This window comes from Balaenoptera physalus, assembly GCF_965194825.1.
Source record: "Balaenoptera physalus genome assembly, chromosome: 3".
In the NCBI taxonomy this organism is placed as follows: domain Eukaryota; kingdom Metazoa; phylum Chordata; class Mammalia; order Artiodactyla; family Balaenopteridae; genus Balaenoptera; species Balaenoptera physalus.
In genome coordinates, this window is record NC_138890.1 from 46610913 (window position 1) to 46626984 (window position 16072).

Here is a 16072-nt window from a genome sequence, read left to right on the forward strand (position 1 = left end):
GGGTCTACGTTAACTACCATTTTCCTTCCATCTCTCCCAAAATACGTAAGAGAAGACACTCAATACCGGCTAAATGCCAGTTATGATTTCCTCCTTAAGCCATAAAATATCTGCTTACCTTTATGCATATAATGCCATCCCTTTTTTATGTCAAAACAAAAACATTAATTCTTCTGAAACACCAGGATTCTTTAACACTCTGGAATGGGAATACCCAACACAGCCACTCGGAGATCTGAATGAAATCAGGGCTTAGAGTATAAATTCCAAATTAGTTTTTTTTTTTTTTTTTTTTTTTTTTTGGCCGCACCGCACGGCATGCGGGATCTTAGTTCCCTGACCAGGGATTGAAGCCGTGGCCCCTGAATTGGAAGCGTGGAGTCGTTTCAAACTGCTTTAGTACGGAACCATTTCAATTAAATGAAACAATATGTAGACGCCTACTTTCATGTGAATCTGTTAAGAATGAAACATGGGTGAGGACAGATCCAAAACTGCTGCCATTCATTCACCCAACATATAGAAATTCCAAGTTCCTGCTGGGTGTGAAGCTCCATCCTGGGCTCTAAGGATACAGCAGTGACCAAGATATCAAGAAGCCTTTCTGCTTGTCCCAGGCCCCACCCTTGGAGGCCTCAGAGCACAATTTCAAAACCAATGCTTAGAGTTAATAGTCTTAAAACACTGCCTTAATAACATAAATCTCTTACCCAAAAACTTCCTGTGGTTCCTCTTCAATACTGTTTTAACCAAATGCCACAGCTTGTCATGTTCAGCCCTCTGGAATCTAGGCCATGTTCACCTTTTCAATTTCATCTCCTCTAGGTCAAGCCTCTACTTCCTCTGCACTGTTCTACTCACTGTACCACACACTTACTGCTCATCCCAACCTACGTGCCTTTGCTTAAGTGGTTACCTCACTTTGAAAATTTTTCCTCTTGGACACTCCTTCAGATCCCCAAAAGCGTATCTTTAAAAACCAAAATTTTCTAGAAAATCCATGACTATTTTAACCTATACTGACCTTCTCTTCTCTATTCCAACAATACCATTTACCTGTTACTCTTTTTGGTCCCAAACCATATGCTACCTTGTGTAAGCGTTCATGTTTCACCTGTAAAAGTTACTTCCTCAACAAAACTTACACTCCTCTTGTATTGTCCCCAAAGTTCATGCCCCATAAGGAACAGAAATGATTTTGAAATACATCTTCAGCTAATTAATATCATTTTTTCAATACAGATGTCTCTGGTAAATTTGCTCAAATTCTAAAATAAATTTCAAAGTTTTCCAAGTACATACAATACTAATAGTGTACATGGGTTTGTTCCAACTAGGGAGAACAATTTATGTATTCTTCCAAAGGACTATTACTGTCAAAGAACAAAACTACTTGTGCTAAATGTTTTAAATTGCTAGAAAAGATATACCGTCACCTAACTGTGTGCGTGGTATACCCACTGAAGGCACTCAAATACTTTCTGAATGAAAGAAAAAACATAAAAACATCTCAAAAGTGGAAACGACCTTCTAAAGATAATGCCCAAGATAATGCTCTTATAAAGATAATGCCCAGCAGGTACCATGTATTTAAAATATTGTCAATATTTCCTATTACTTGTATTTAGGTAAATACGAATCTTGACATTTTAACTTTAGAAACTCTCCCCCTTCCTCCTTCATCATTCTTAGCCCAGAAAACTGATTTACAAAGTCAGTCGTTCACTTTCCCTGAAGTGAACTACTTTAGATGCCATGAATCATGAAGCAGTGACATTTTATTAGTCCATGTCCACTTGTTAAGGCCTGTTCACAGTGTCATTAGTCATCATTTTAAGTTTGAAAAGGAAATGAACTTTCAAAGCCTGTGGTCATGCAACACCGGGTATTAGCTTTAGACTGATGACAAGCATTTGAGGGAATTACCACATAATGAGAACATATGCTACCAAAAAAGCAAGTCCCTTAAAATGCCTGTACTTACTTATTTCAGGGGACTGAAAGAGCTATTGCTGAGCCGAAACAGTAGCCAACAAGTAACTAGTCTTTCAAAGCTCTAAAAGAAGTCTATGGAATAAAATGTCTAGGCCTTTTCAAAGAATGTAAGAAGATAATTCCATTTCCCACATTTTATAGGTAAGAATGAATAGAACTTACCCAGGCCTCTCCCCTGGGGTTTCAGATTCAGTAAGTCTGTGGTGAGGCCTGGGAATCTGTATCTTTAATAAGAACCTCAGACGATTCTTATCAGGGAAGTTTAGCAAATACAGAGATAAAATGCCTGATGTGTCATGGTCAGATACTTCATCTTCCTGGTCAGATACTTCATCTTCCTGGGGGTACTCATCTCTCTTCCCTTCATAATGGTATTAGGCAACAAAATACTTAGCAAGTGAGTTTTTAAAATCAAAAGACAAATCCAAACTTATTAGCCCTACTTAAGAAAAGAGATTTTGACCCAGAACTAGATGAAAGGAAGGTGTAGGAGGGGCAGAGGTTTTTCAGCAGAAATGTGCCTCAAGAGACCAGTGCATTAAAGGACCATTCACATGTGACTGGTTAAGTTGATTTTTGCTTAAAGGCAACATTGGACTTTGCTCCTTCATTTGGGAAGACAGGATTAAGCTCCTCACCCTCTCTCTCTATAGTACTACAACTGCTGAAACAGACTTAACACAAATTCCATTTCACTTGCATCTAATTTCCATTATGAAATGTTGCCTATCAGCTAAGAAGCCAATATTCCTCTAAAATTGAACAAAATTAAATAAATTTGATTTGATATTCAGTCATGGGGCAGGAAAGGTCACCAAGAGGTTTTAAGCAAACGGTCTTGCTCTTCATTTCATCTCTTCCAATGATTCTGGGTCCTTCTAGCATTATTTATTCATGCTGCTCCCAGAAGAAAATGCTTATGATTAATTACTGTGGACTGCATCTTCTGAGTTGCCATTTGATTCCCCTCTGTATAAGAATATAATTAGTTATACAAGATTCAGCTTTAAAATAAGATATTTCATGGGCTTCTCTGGTGGTGCAGTGGTTGAGAATCCGCCTGCCAATGCAGGGGACACGGGTTCGAGCCCTGGTCTGGGAAGATGCCACATGCCGCGGGGCAACTGGGCCCGTGAGCCACAACTACTGAGCCTGCGTGTCTGGAGCCTGTGCTCCGCAACAAGAGAGGCCGCAATAGTGAGAGGCCCGCGCACCGCGATGAAGAGTGACCCCCGCTCGCCGCAATTAGAGAAAGCCCTCGCACAGAAACGAAGATCCAACACAAACAAAAATTAATTAATTAATTAATTAATTAAAAAATTAATAAGATATTTCAGTTGAAAATCATAACTCATTTGAATTTCAAAAGTAGGTGTGGTTGCCGGCATCAATTCCAGGTGAGTTGAGTTAAGATATTAACTAAATCAGAATAAATATCTCCAGTAGAGCAGAGGTTATATGACAAAGTACAATTTAGATGTTTTTTTAAAATTCTGATTGTTAAAAAACTATAAGGCATGGCTAACTTCCCCCAGAATGATTCAGCCTTTTACCCTCCATTTGGAGAGTAGCAGTTCCCATATCCTGAGTTTAAAATATCTTTAGGTAAAACAGTCCTTCTTATATGCAGGTTTGGCAGATTGAGAAAATTTTGCTTTGACATCAGCATCTCTGTTTGATTACAAAACTGCTAAGGTTAGCAGTAATTGCTGCAGTAACTCCAGCCGCTGCTCTACTTTACTGTGGTGTTAGGGGAGCGAGGGGAGAGCTTTGTAATAACCATTGATCTCTTTCTAGAGCAGTAAGAAGGTATGCTACCAAAATATCCCTTACATTTGTACAGTGTACCAGGCTTCCCAAAACATTTTCACATACATTAACTTAATTTGATGTGGAACAAGCATACAAAACCGAGATAATGCTTCAGGATGTAATAACAAAGGGGCACCAACACATCTGGGTCATCTGAGCCTTCGAAGGCCCCTTGGCTTTTATAATTCAACAGATTTTCCATTCTGGTAATTGGAAGACTAACTTATAGGATACCTTTATGGATTAGGCACCTGGCTTGGCACATTACAAATAAAGATTTTTTTAAGTCCACCTGTGATCCTTTACATATCTCCTCTGGGTTGACAAAGAATTAATTTTTTTAAAAATCAGTTACATTCTTCCATAGTTTCATTATGATTAAAGGACCACTCTATGTATCATCTCGATATCCATTATTTAATAATTATCAGCAATAGGTTTCATGATCTCAGTCTCATTACGGAACAGGTAACAATAAAGCAGTAAAGTTAGGACCATTTACAACTGACTAACATTAGCATGCTGAAGGCTGAAGAATAAGCGATTACCAGCAATTTTCACTGGCAAACACAGTCCAAAGTATTTAGATATCAAAGACTGTTATTAGATGAAGAACTTGGCATCACTGTTGGAAGCCATTTTCCAAAGCTAAGAATATTAAAGATCTTACCTATATATAAATTGGATCTGAATTCCACATTGTGGTCTCTCACTGCCATATCTTGTGCTTCTAAGAGAACCTTAAATAAGGAAAAGAAAGGCATTCATTTGGCTGACCTGAACTAAAACAGAATTAAATTTCTCATTTCTTATTGTTATCTCTATGACTGCTAATCACATACCTTCCTATTGCAGTCAATTTTAAAAAGAGAATATCAAATTATAACAATACTAAGGAAAAGGGATACAGTGAGCTTTCCTTCCTCAGACAAGAACTGCAAATGCAAAGAACACAGTCCATCCTGCTAAGTTTTAAATGGAATGTGTAAGCTGTAAAGGAGGAGATAACAACACTTGCAACAGTACCCTTGGTAATGGGCATTATGGCTTTGAGTCATAGACTTGTCAAAAAGTTCAAGAAGCTCAAGGGCTAAATCTTATTGAAAATTCTTAAACTTTAGATCCAAAATAACCATTAACAACATCAGACAACTGGAGAAAATCATACTTGAAAATTTCCTTTAAGAATTATTAAATTTGGGACTTCCCTGGTGGCGCAGTGGTTGGGAATCTGCCTGCCAATGCAGGGGACATGGGTTCGAGCCCTGGTCTGGGAAGACCCCACATGCTGCGGAGCAACGAAGCCCGTGGGCCACAACTACTGAGCCTGTGCTCTAGAGCCCACGAGCCACAACTACTGAGCCCGTGTGCCACAACTCCTGAAGCCCACGTGCCCAGAGCCCATGATCCACAACAAGAGAAGCCACCGCAATGAGAAGCCCGTGCACCGCAACGAAGAGTAGCCCCCGCTCGCCGCAACTAGAGAAAGCCCGAGTGCAGCAACGAAGACCCAATGCAGCCAAAGATAAATAAATAAATAAATAAATTTATTTTTAAAAAAAAAAGAATTACTAAATTTATACTCCAAGGATATTTTGAATTAACTTCCTCCAGAACACATTTTTAAAAATAGGACAATTGTCAGAAATAACAGAAATCAGATCTTTCCCTCCTTTAAAGACGAAGAATGTAGTACAAAGCTAGGTACAAAACAGATACTTAGTAACCGCATTCTGAATGGAAATAAATACAAGCATTACAATAGAGCCTCTTAGAAGTCTGAATCCAACAACCTCAAATATTCAACTACTAGAAGATCTGACTTTATATGAAAATTAACTGAACTATAGGAAATAATGCTAATATCCCCAGATGTCCTCAACTCAGCTTTTTGAAACAAAAACACTCATGTGCCTAGAATGAGTCAGCACAAATACCTACAGTCACGTGCACCTAGTGAATCAGCTACATTTAGAGCTAGAAGTGTCTTTAGAGATCATCCAATCCAACCCCACCTAGTTTACAAATGAGAAAAATGGAACCAGACAAGTGTCTTGCCCAAAGTCACAACAGAAACTGTCAGAGAAAAGGTAAGACTCCCAGTCCCCTGAGTCCCAGTCCAGTGCTCTTTCCACTCAACTAGTTATAAAATCCCAAGCTCTCAGTTGTGGAACTGACAAAAAAAAATCTTTTAAAAAATTTATCAATCCCCCAATCATTAAAAATAAGATGTATCACTTCACTTCACAGACAGACCATAAAATATAAATCACTATCTGGTGCAAGTAAAAGCATCTCAGGAAAAAAAAATACTTAAAGCACGGAACATTCCTAAGGTATAAGGACACTAATAAAACTGAGTCCCCTCCCCTAAATCTGTATTATATAAACTATGCATTTACACTAGCGAATTAAAGATTTAGGCAAAGCTTACTAACACCTGCAAGCCAACTATTCGCTCCCTCCCCACCAATCTTCGTTTACCTCTTTAATTATCTGGGCCCCTTTTTTGTCACTGAATTCCAACTGAGCCAGAGCCTGGTCAATGGACATTCCTCGTATCTAGAATTAAAGGGTAACAGACAAGAGAAAATAAACAAATTAGTTTACAAAGTCAGCATTCCCTTTTCAGTGAACAGTAAAAGTCTTACATAATCCAAATAACTTCTAAAATTAGCTAACTAGTTACATGTTAATTACATCTCAATAAAAGTGGGGAAAAACATTTTTCATTAAGAATAAAAATAGCTAACTAAACGCAGGCAAAAGAGACGAAAACAAGTTTGAGAAAGAATGCCACCACCCTCTGTAGGTCAAAATCAAACTTAAAATTTTTAACCACTAAATCTGGATTATAATGGTTTCAATAATAAAAAAAGAGAGCAGACATGACAGAGAAAGATCACAGGTTGGCAAGGATCACAGTAGGCACTAAAGGCATCTCCTTCTCCTACAGAAGAAATGTATTACATGTGTATTTGCTGCTTTTGTCTTCTCTCATATATAAATTTCATTTTCGAGGTAAAAAACTTAAAAAGGCAACAGTTTTGAAATAGGTTGAATCAACTTTTACAGATATGTAAGTTTGCTTCCTGGATTCTCTAACTATAGCCAGGTTCTTGACACCCTTCTTCTAAAGTATCTATGTATCCAACATGATTTAGTTTGTCAGGTAAAAATTAAGCAAAATCACCAATCTCTGAACTATCATTTTTGGATTACCTAGGAAATGTCTAAAAATGTAATTATATTCCTCACTTTTTGGAAAAAACAGGGCAAGTTTTTTTGCTTTTTTCAAATCCTGGGGTAAAATTTGTAGCTTCTTTCCCTATGTATTATACGGTAATAGTCATTTTTGCTTACCAATTTTGCCAAATACCACATCTTGTCTTTGCTGTACTTTATTTGTCTTCGACAATGGTAGATTTCCTTACAAACAGGAAAAAAAATTAAGCAAGTTTATCAAAATGACAGTAAAACACTGTTAATAAAGTTTTTACTTTCTGTGCTTAATGAAAAGGCTGCCATAAGAAATAAAAATATTATTAAGAATTTGGAAGACTTCCCTGTGGCGCAGTGGTTAAGAATCCGCCTGCCAATGCAGGAGACATGGGTTCGAGCCCCGGTCCAGGAAGATCCCACATGCCGTGGAGCAACTAAGCCCGTGAGCCACAACTACTGAGCCCGTGTGCCACAACTACTGAAGCCCATGCGCCTAGAGCCCGTGCTCTGCAACAAGAGAAGCCACTGCAGTGAGAAGTCCACGCGCCTAGAGCCCGTGCTCCACAACAAGAGAAGCCTGCGCACCACATGGAAGAGTAGCCCCCGCTCACTGCAACTAGAGAAAGCCCACGCGCAGCAACGAAGAGCCAAGGGTAGCCAAAAATAAATAAATAAATAAATAAATAAATAATTTTTTTTTAAAAGAAAGAATTTGGGGACCCTTTTTCCCTATACAAAGTTATATTTTTCCAAATTCTCACTATGTTATAAAGATTACTAAGGGAAAAACAAACTGTAAAATGGCTAGTTTGTGACAAAATTTGCAACGCTTCTATACAGAGGAATAGTAAAAGACTTAAACTAAAGTATTTTGAAAACATTTAGCTGGCTAAAAGAACAAAAGAAAAGGTACAAAAAGGTTTCTTGTTAGTGAGGAGAACAATGGCAAAATGGATAAAGTAACTATTTTCATAAGAAAACCAATATTGTAAGTGTTCAGTCAAGAGCACAGGTTCTAGAATCAGTCTACCTGGGTTTGAATCCCAGCTCTACCATTTACCAGCTACAGAACCCAAGCTACTTAACTTCTCTCTGCTTAAGTTTCTTCTTCTTTAAAACGAAGATAATAGTACCTAACACATAAGACTATAATAAGGATTAAATAAAGTAACCTATATAAAGTAAGTACTTTACAGTGTCTAGCACATGGTAAGATCTTAGTAAATGTTAGCTTTTATTATCTTTTATTTATAGTGGTAGGTATAGCCTACTGAATTTTTTAATCAATCATCCATTAAACAATTTATAGTTCACAAAGCACTTTTCAAGCCCATTATTTCATATGATCTAACTCTATGAGTTGGGAGAAAAAACATTTTAAAAAACTTTTCAAAATGAAAATCAGAGAAATCAAGTGACTTGTCCAAGATCGCAAAGTTTGTAAGCTAGTGCCACCCAGGGAAGTATGTGAAGGGCTTAATACAATGTCTGGCAGGTGTATCTTTAAAGTTCCCCTCATGACTCTAAAACCCACATTCTTCCTACTATTATACCATAATGCCACTTAAAAAAAAATTAGAAAACATTTTTCAAGGCAAATAAAAGCAGAGAAACCTCAAAACTTTCTAACATTCTGACTCCTGCAAGAAGTTTACAAATGCCTTAGGATTTACTCATTGCCCCATCTACTATTATTTAACTACATATTCCAAATGCTGAAGATCAGAATGAGATAGAATAGTAAATATTATCTGGTCTTCTTCTAAACAAGAGATAAAACTAATTTTTAAAATGTTTGCAGGTAGCAGATTGGAAAGCCTAAGGGACACTGCAAATAATGGCACAGTGTATCAACTATGTGGCTAGGTGAGCAAATTATTCCCTGTTAATAAGCAAGGTGTTTATAAACAGCATTAATAATTTACTCATAACAGGTATAACTGTTACACCAAAATCAATTTACCAAATACTATTTAAAATCAGAAAATGTTAAGGCATTTTCCAAAAGTCTTAATTTGTCCCAAAAAAGGATTACTCCCTCAAACAAAATTTGTGCAAAATAGAGAATTGAATTAGGTTTCTCCAAAGTGCCTATATAAAATCTAACCAAATGTCTTCACACAGGCTCTTACAGAAGGAGTATATATGATGCAAAAGTTAATCAAAATAGTTTCAGTAAATTACAATATATAACGAATGATTTAACTGACACTGTTCTTCATTTGCTAGAGTCAGGTAGATGATCTACTATTAACTATTTGAATTTTGCTATTTAGGATGTATCCTGAAGTGTGTTTAACATCCAAAAAGACTGGTACTTACAAAATACAAAATTTTGCTTTAGATTCTGGACCTGACAAATACTATTATGATTTCTTTATTTCCAGTTAAAGCCAAGTCCACAGAGCTCAAGTAAGAAGTAAAGAAAGCTCATTAATTATAGACAATATATATTTTTTAAAATTTTTACTTTACTTTTGGTTGCATTGGGTCTTTGTTGCTGTGCGTGGGCTTTCCCTAGTTGCGGCGAGAGGGGGCTACTCTTCGTTGCGGTGCGCGGGCTTCTCATTGCGGTGGCTTCTCCTGTTGCAGAGCACAGGCTCTAGGCACGCGGGCTCAGTAGTTGTGGCGCATGGGATTAGTTCCTCCACGGCATGGGAGATCTTCCCAGACCAGGGCTTGAACCCATCTCCCCTGCATTGGCAGGCGGATTCTTAACCACTGTGCCACCAGGGAAGCCCCTAGAAAATATTTTATTTATGATATTTGTACAAATGTGTAAATTTTTGTAAATTTTGGTTGATTACAAAATGGAGTCAATGCTTAATAGCACAGATTCTATGACAAATCAAACTTTTAAGCTCTGATGGCATAATAAAATATGAAAGTTAAAAACTCATTTGTTTAAGCTATTAAGATCTCTTTTTCTTCTTAGTTCCCAATCAGGTAGGAGGTCTTTAAATCAATAAATTAACTCCCCTAAATGAGAAAAAAATAACCCATAAAACTGTACTAATTCAGACTAATAACTAGATAGCAACTGAATTTTAATAAAATGCATGCTGTCAAGTTCATATAAAAACTAAGCAAATGACATTACTTAGATTATATTGATTATCCAGTAGCCTTAAATCCCAAAGGACCTTAAAAGATGTTTGCTAAACTGAATGATCTATAATTAACACAGTAATTCTATTTCTAAAGTACTTATCACAGTTCATTTTCTTAAGGATTCAAATGTTCCCACCTTGTTTATGCTATTATTACTTACTTAAACTTTTTAACAGATGTGTATGTATCCCACAGAAAATTCATATTAAGCTAGAAATTTGTCTTTTATTTCAGACTACAGCAATCTCTAGCAATTTGGAGAGGGCAAAAGGATTCTGAGCAACTAAAGGTAAGTTAAAGTCTGGAAGGAACAAGGTATCTCTGGAAGGAATCCAATGATTAAACTCAAACCTTAGGTTCAAAGGTTTGTAAATTACAAAAAAAAAAAAAAAGGAAGAAAAACCTCACGACCAAGTGTGTCTATACTCAAGTATAAAACATTGCAAAATCATACATATGATTTAAATATTGGCCAATGGCTTAAGCCATTCTTGCCAACCCCTCGTGCTCCATTATCAAGCCTCTTGGAGTCAAAAATCAGTCGAAACGTCTCAAGCTATTAGCTCAGTTTTAGAGTTAAGGTTCCTATCCAGGAGGTTAAGTCAAGGCAAATCAGTAAACCAAAGACAATCATTTTAACTACAAAAAAGACAGATCTGGAACATTTTCTGTACCAATTAAAGGATCAAGCAAATTCCTGTATAATTTTTTTCTTTTCTTAACATGGAATAATAAATCGCTGCTAGCCACACAAGAGCAAGAGCGCTTTACCAAAATCAAGAGATTAGTTCTACCCACAAACTTACAGCTGGCCTCCGAGGTTCTCCAGGCAGTTGTGGAGGATAAACAATTTTATTCTTCTTCTCCCATTTTCGAGATATTTCAAGAGAAGCACTTGTGTGAATATGTGATTGGGGTAAAACGCTGTGAGATGAAAAAAGCCTGTAAAGCAACAGACATTTAGAATCTTTTCCAAAGCTTATCTATCTTCTGAATCACATCAGCTCCATTTTGATGGAAACTATTTAAGGATCACAAGTGGAAACATTCTAGACATATTTGTTAACAAAGAATCGGGATTACATAAAATACCACAAACAGCTAGTAGTTTACTGAAGGCTCAGAAGAGTGAAAAGTCAGTAACTCATGTAAGTCAAATAATAAACAGATATTAACCCAAGATTTTAATTGAGGTATAGCTGGTGTACAACATTATGTAAGTTTCAGGTGTACAGCATAGCGAGTCACAATTTTTAAAGGTTACATTCCATTCACAGTTATTATAAAAGTTTGGCTATGTTCCCTGTGTTGTACAGTATATCCTTGGAGCTTATGTATTTTATACATAGTAGTTTGTACCTCTTAACCTCCTACCCCTGTTTTGCCCCTCACCCCTTCCCTCTTCTCACTGGTAACCATCAGCTTGTTTTCTATATTTCTGTTTCTTTTTTGTTATATTCACTAGTTTATTTTATACTTTAGATTCTACATATAAGTGATATCATACAGTATTTGTCTTTCTCCGTCTGACTTATTTCACTAAGCAGAATACCAACCCAAGTCCATCCACGATGTTGCAAATGGCAGAATTTCATTCCTTTCTATGGTGGCCAATGACTATTGATTCTCTACTGTAAGTCACCTCAGTCCTAAAATAGATTTAAAGACACAGAGGATCTCTGACATGATCTGTGGAATTCCTCAACTTTGTTGAATAATCAAGACAAATAACATCACTTTCTAATCCCTAAGAAATTAATGCATAAAGGTGGCTTCATTCGCCTCCTAATGTAAAAAGACACCACCCACCATCCATGAAGTAGTCCTTCTGCAAAAACAAACTTGAATTAATCAAGCCTCTAGATTCAATACAGAAAATACAGAGACGGGGAAACCTGTTAAACATGAAGCGGATGCACTCAGCAAAATCCAAGCTGTACAAAACTCTACAAGACGAACAGCCCATTTTCTTCAACAAATAAATTACAAGGAGAAAAAAAAAAGAGCTGAATAAAGGACCTACAGATTACGAGAATTAAGAAAAAAGTCAGTTAATGGGTGGACTTTTTAAAAAAATTTTATTCAATGTATTTAAACTAAAAAAACAAAACAAACAAACAAAAAAACCCAATTCACCCATTTCTCTCACCCCCAACCCGCTGCCTCTTGCAACCACCAATCTGTTCTCTGTACCGATGAGCCCGGTTTGGTTTTTGTTTTGTTTTGATTTTTTAGATTCCACATATAAGAAATATCAAATGGTATTAGTCTTTCTCTGCCTGACTTGTTTCACTTAATACCCTCTAGGTCCATCCTTATTGTCACAAATGGCAAGATTTCATTCTCTTTTACGGCTGATTAATATTCCTCTGTGTTTGTGTGAGTGTGTGTGTGTGTGTTTATATATTTACATATATCACAATTTCTTTAACTACTCATCCACTGATGGAAACTTAGGTTGTTTCCATACCTTGGCTATTGTAATGTAGCAATGGACGTGAGTGTGTAGATATCTTTCCAAATTAGTGTTTTTGTTCTCTTCAGAAGTGGAATTGCTAGATCACATGGTAGTTCATTTTTAGTTTTTTGAGGAACCTCCGTACTGTTTTCCACAGTGGCTGCACCAATTTACATTCCCACCAACACTGCACAACAGTCCCTTTTCTGCACGTCCCTGCCAACACTTCTTATTTCCTATTTTTTGATAATAGCCATTCTAACAGGTGTGAGGTGGTATCTCATTGTGGTCTGGATTTGCTTTTCTCTGATGATTAATGATATGGAGTATCTTTTCATGTACCTATTGGTCAATGGCATGTCTTCTTGGCAAAATAGCTATTCAGATCTTCTCATTTTTTAATTTGATTGTTTGCGGTTTTTTTGCTATTCAGTTGTATGAGTTTGTTGTATATTTTGGACATTAGCCCTTTATCAGATATATGACTTACAATTATTTTCTCCCATTCAGTAGGCTGCCTTTTCACTTTGTTGATGGTTTCCTGTGCTATGCAGAAGACTTTTAGTTTAATTAGGTTCTACTTGTTTACTTTTGCTTTTGCTTTTGGTGTCAGATTCAAAAAATCACTGCCAAGACCTATGTCAAGGAGCTTACTGCCTGCTTTCTTCTAGGAGTTTTATGGTTTCAGGTCTTACATTCAAGTCTTTAACCTATTTTGAGTTAATTTTGGAGTATGGGGTAGGATAGGATCAAATTTCATTCTTTGGCGTGAGGCTGTCCAATTTTCCAAATACCATCTGTTAAAGAGACTGCCCTTTCCCCAACGTGTATTCTTGCTCTACTGTCATAAGTTAATTGACAACATATGTGTGGGATTATTTCTGGGCTCTATATTCTGTTCCATTGATCTATGTGTCTGTTTTTATACCAATATCATACTGTTTTAATTACTATACCTTCGTAATATAGTTTGAAATCAGGTAGCATGATGCCTCCAGCTTTGTTTTTCTTTAAGATTGCTTTGGCTATTGGGGTCTTTGGAGGTTCCACACAACTTTTAAGACTGTTTGTTCAGGCTTCCCTGGTGGCACAGTGGTTATGAATCCGCCTGCCAGTGCAGGGGACGTGGGTTCAAGCCCTGGTCTGGTAAGATCCCACATGCTGCAGGGCAACTAAGCCTGTGCGCCACAACTACTGAGCCGGTGTGCAACAAATACTGAAGCCCGTGCGCCTAGAGCCTGTGCTCCGCAATAAGAGAAGCCACTGTAATGAGAAGCCTGCGCACTGCAATGAAGACCCAACACAGCCAATAAATAAATAAATAAATAAAATTTTAAAAAAACAAAACAAAACACTGTTTGCTCCATTTCTGTGAAAAATGCCATTGAAATTTTGATAGGAATTACACTGAATCTATAGATTGCTTTGAGTGGTATGGTCATTTTAACAATACTAATTCTTCCAATCCATGAACACAAAATATCTTTGCATTTATTTCTATCTTCTTCAATTTCTTTCATTAATGTCTTGTAGTTTTTAATATACAAGTCTTTCATCTCCTTGGTTAAATTTATTTCTAGGTATTCTATTCTTTTTGATGCAATTGTAAATGGGTTATTTGATTAATTTATCTTTCTGATAGTTCTTTATTAGTATGAAGAAACAAAAAATTTTTGTTTGATTTTGTATCTCGCAACTTTACTGAATTTGTTTATTAGTTTTAATAGTTTTTTGGAGTCTTTAGGGTTTTCTTATCATGTCATCTGTAAATAGTGATAGTTTTACTTCTTCCTTTCCAATCTGGATACCTTTTATCTCTTTTTCTTGTCTAATTTCTGCAGCTAGAACTTCCAATACCATGTTGAATAAAAGTGGCGAGAGTGTACGTTGTCGTCTTTGTTCCTGACCTTAGAGGAAACGTTTTCAGCCTTTCACCATTGAGTACGATGTTAGCTGTGGACTTGTCATATATGGCCTTTATTATGTTGAGGTATGTTCACTCAATACCTGCTTTGTTGAGAGTTTTTATCAAAAATGGATGCTGAATTTTGTCAAATGCTTTTCCTGCATGTCAATATTGAAACGGTCGTATGATTTTTATCCTTCATTGTGTTAACGTGGTGAATTGCACTGACTGGTTTGCAGATGTTGAACCATCCTTACATTTTTGGAATACATCCCACTTGATCACGATGTATGATCCTTTTAATGTATTGGTGAATTCAGTTTGCTAAGAATTTGTTGAGGATTTTGCATACATGCTCATCGGGGATACTGCCTGTAACTTTTTGTGTGTGGCACCCTTGTCCGGTTTTGGTATCAGGAAAATGCTGGCCTCATAAAATATGTTTGGAAGAATTCTGCCCTCTTCTATCTTTTGGGAGAGTTTGAGAAAGACTGATTTTAATTCTTCTTTTAATGTTTGGTAGAATTCACCAGGGAAGCCATCTGGTCCTGGACTTTTGTTTGTTGGATGGCTTTTGATTATTCATTCAATCTCCTTGCTAGTAATCAGTCTGCTCAGATTTTCTATTTCATCATGATTCAGTCATAGTAGGTTATATGTTTCTAGGAATTTCTCAATTTCTTCTAGGTTGTCCAATGTGTTGGCATATAATTATTCATAGCAGTCTCTTAAGATCCTCTGTATTTCTGCGGTATCACTGTCACACTCCTCTTTCATTTCTGATTTTATTTACTAGAGTCCTCTCTCTTTTTTCCTGTTGAGTCTAGCTAAAGGTTTGTCAGGTTTGGGGTTTCTTTTTTTTTTTTTTTTTTTTTTAATCTTTTCAAAGAATCAGCTCTTAGTTTTATTGATCTTTTCTATTGTCTTTTTAGTCTCTAGTTCATTTATTTCTGCTCTAACCTTTGTTATTTCCTTCCTTCTACTAACCTTGGACTTCATTTCTTCTTCTAGTTCCTTGAGGTGTAGAGTTAGGCTGTTTCTTCAGACTTTTCTTATTTCTTGAGGTAGACATTTATTGCTGTGAACTTCCCTCTTAGAACTGCTTTTGCTGCACTGCATAAATTCTGCTATGTTACATTTCCATTTTCATTTTCCTCAAGGTATTTTTTTTATTTCTTCTTTGACCCACTGGTTATTCAGTAGCATATTGTTTAATCCTGAACTCACATCCTCCTACAGACACACTGAGTCTACAGCTACATGTGGAACAACTTCCTCTGAAAAAAAACTAAAGGCTGGCTGGGTGACAACTACATATCAGGCAAACAAGAAGAAAACGACATCAAAGCAGGTAGGAAAGGTTGGCTCACAATCCTGTCATAAACCCCACCCCCAGTATGGCAACCCACAACTGGGAGGGAACTCAAAACCCAGAGCTTCTCCCTGAGAAACAAAGGGTTCAAACCCCACATCAGGAACTGCAACTTTTAAGACACGCACTTGAGATGAACCCCCAAAACACCTAACTTTGAAAACCAATTGAGCTCATGGCCTGAGACCCACAAGAT

At 36.8% G+C, this 16072-nt stretch overlaps 1 protein-coding gene across 7 annotated transcripts in view; it reads right to left on the reverse strand.

The window, feature by feature from the left end:
• Positions 1-16072, reverse strand: part of MRPL22 (mitochondrial ribosomal protein L22) — a 39180-nt gene that overhangs the window by 2305 nt on the left and 20803 nt on the right. For 3 of the 7 annotated variants that reach the window (XM_082453964.1, XM_082453965.1, XM_082453960.1), the window contains 4 exons: positions 10947-11082; positions 7171-7236; positions 6292-6369; positions 4478-4547 (listed from right to left, as the gene is read on the reverse strand). In XM_082453964.1, the coding sequence (XP_082310090.1) occupies positions 4478-4547; positions 6292-6369; positions 7171-7191 (169 nt within the window). In that variant the 5' untranslated portion in view covers positions 7192-7236; positions 10947-11082. The remainder of the gene's footprint in view (positions 1-4477; positions 4548-6291; positions 6370-7170; positions 7237-10946; positions 11083-16072) is intronic. The other 4 variants (XM_082453959.1, XM_082453961.1, XM_082453962.1 and 1 more) reach the window with 3 other exon arrangements.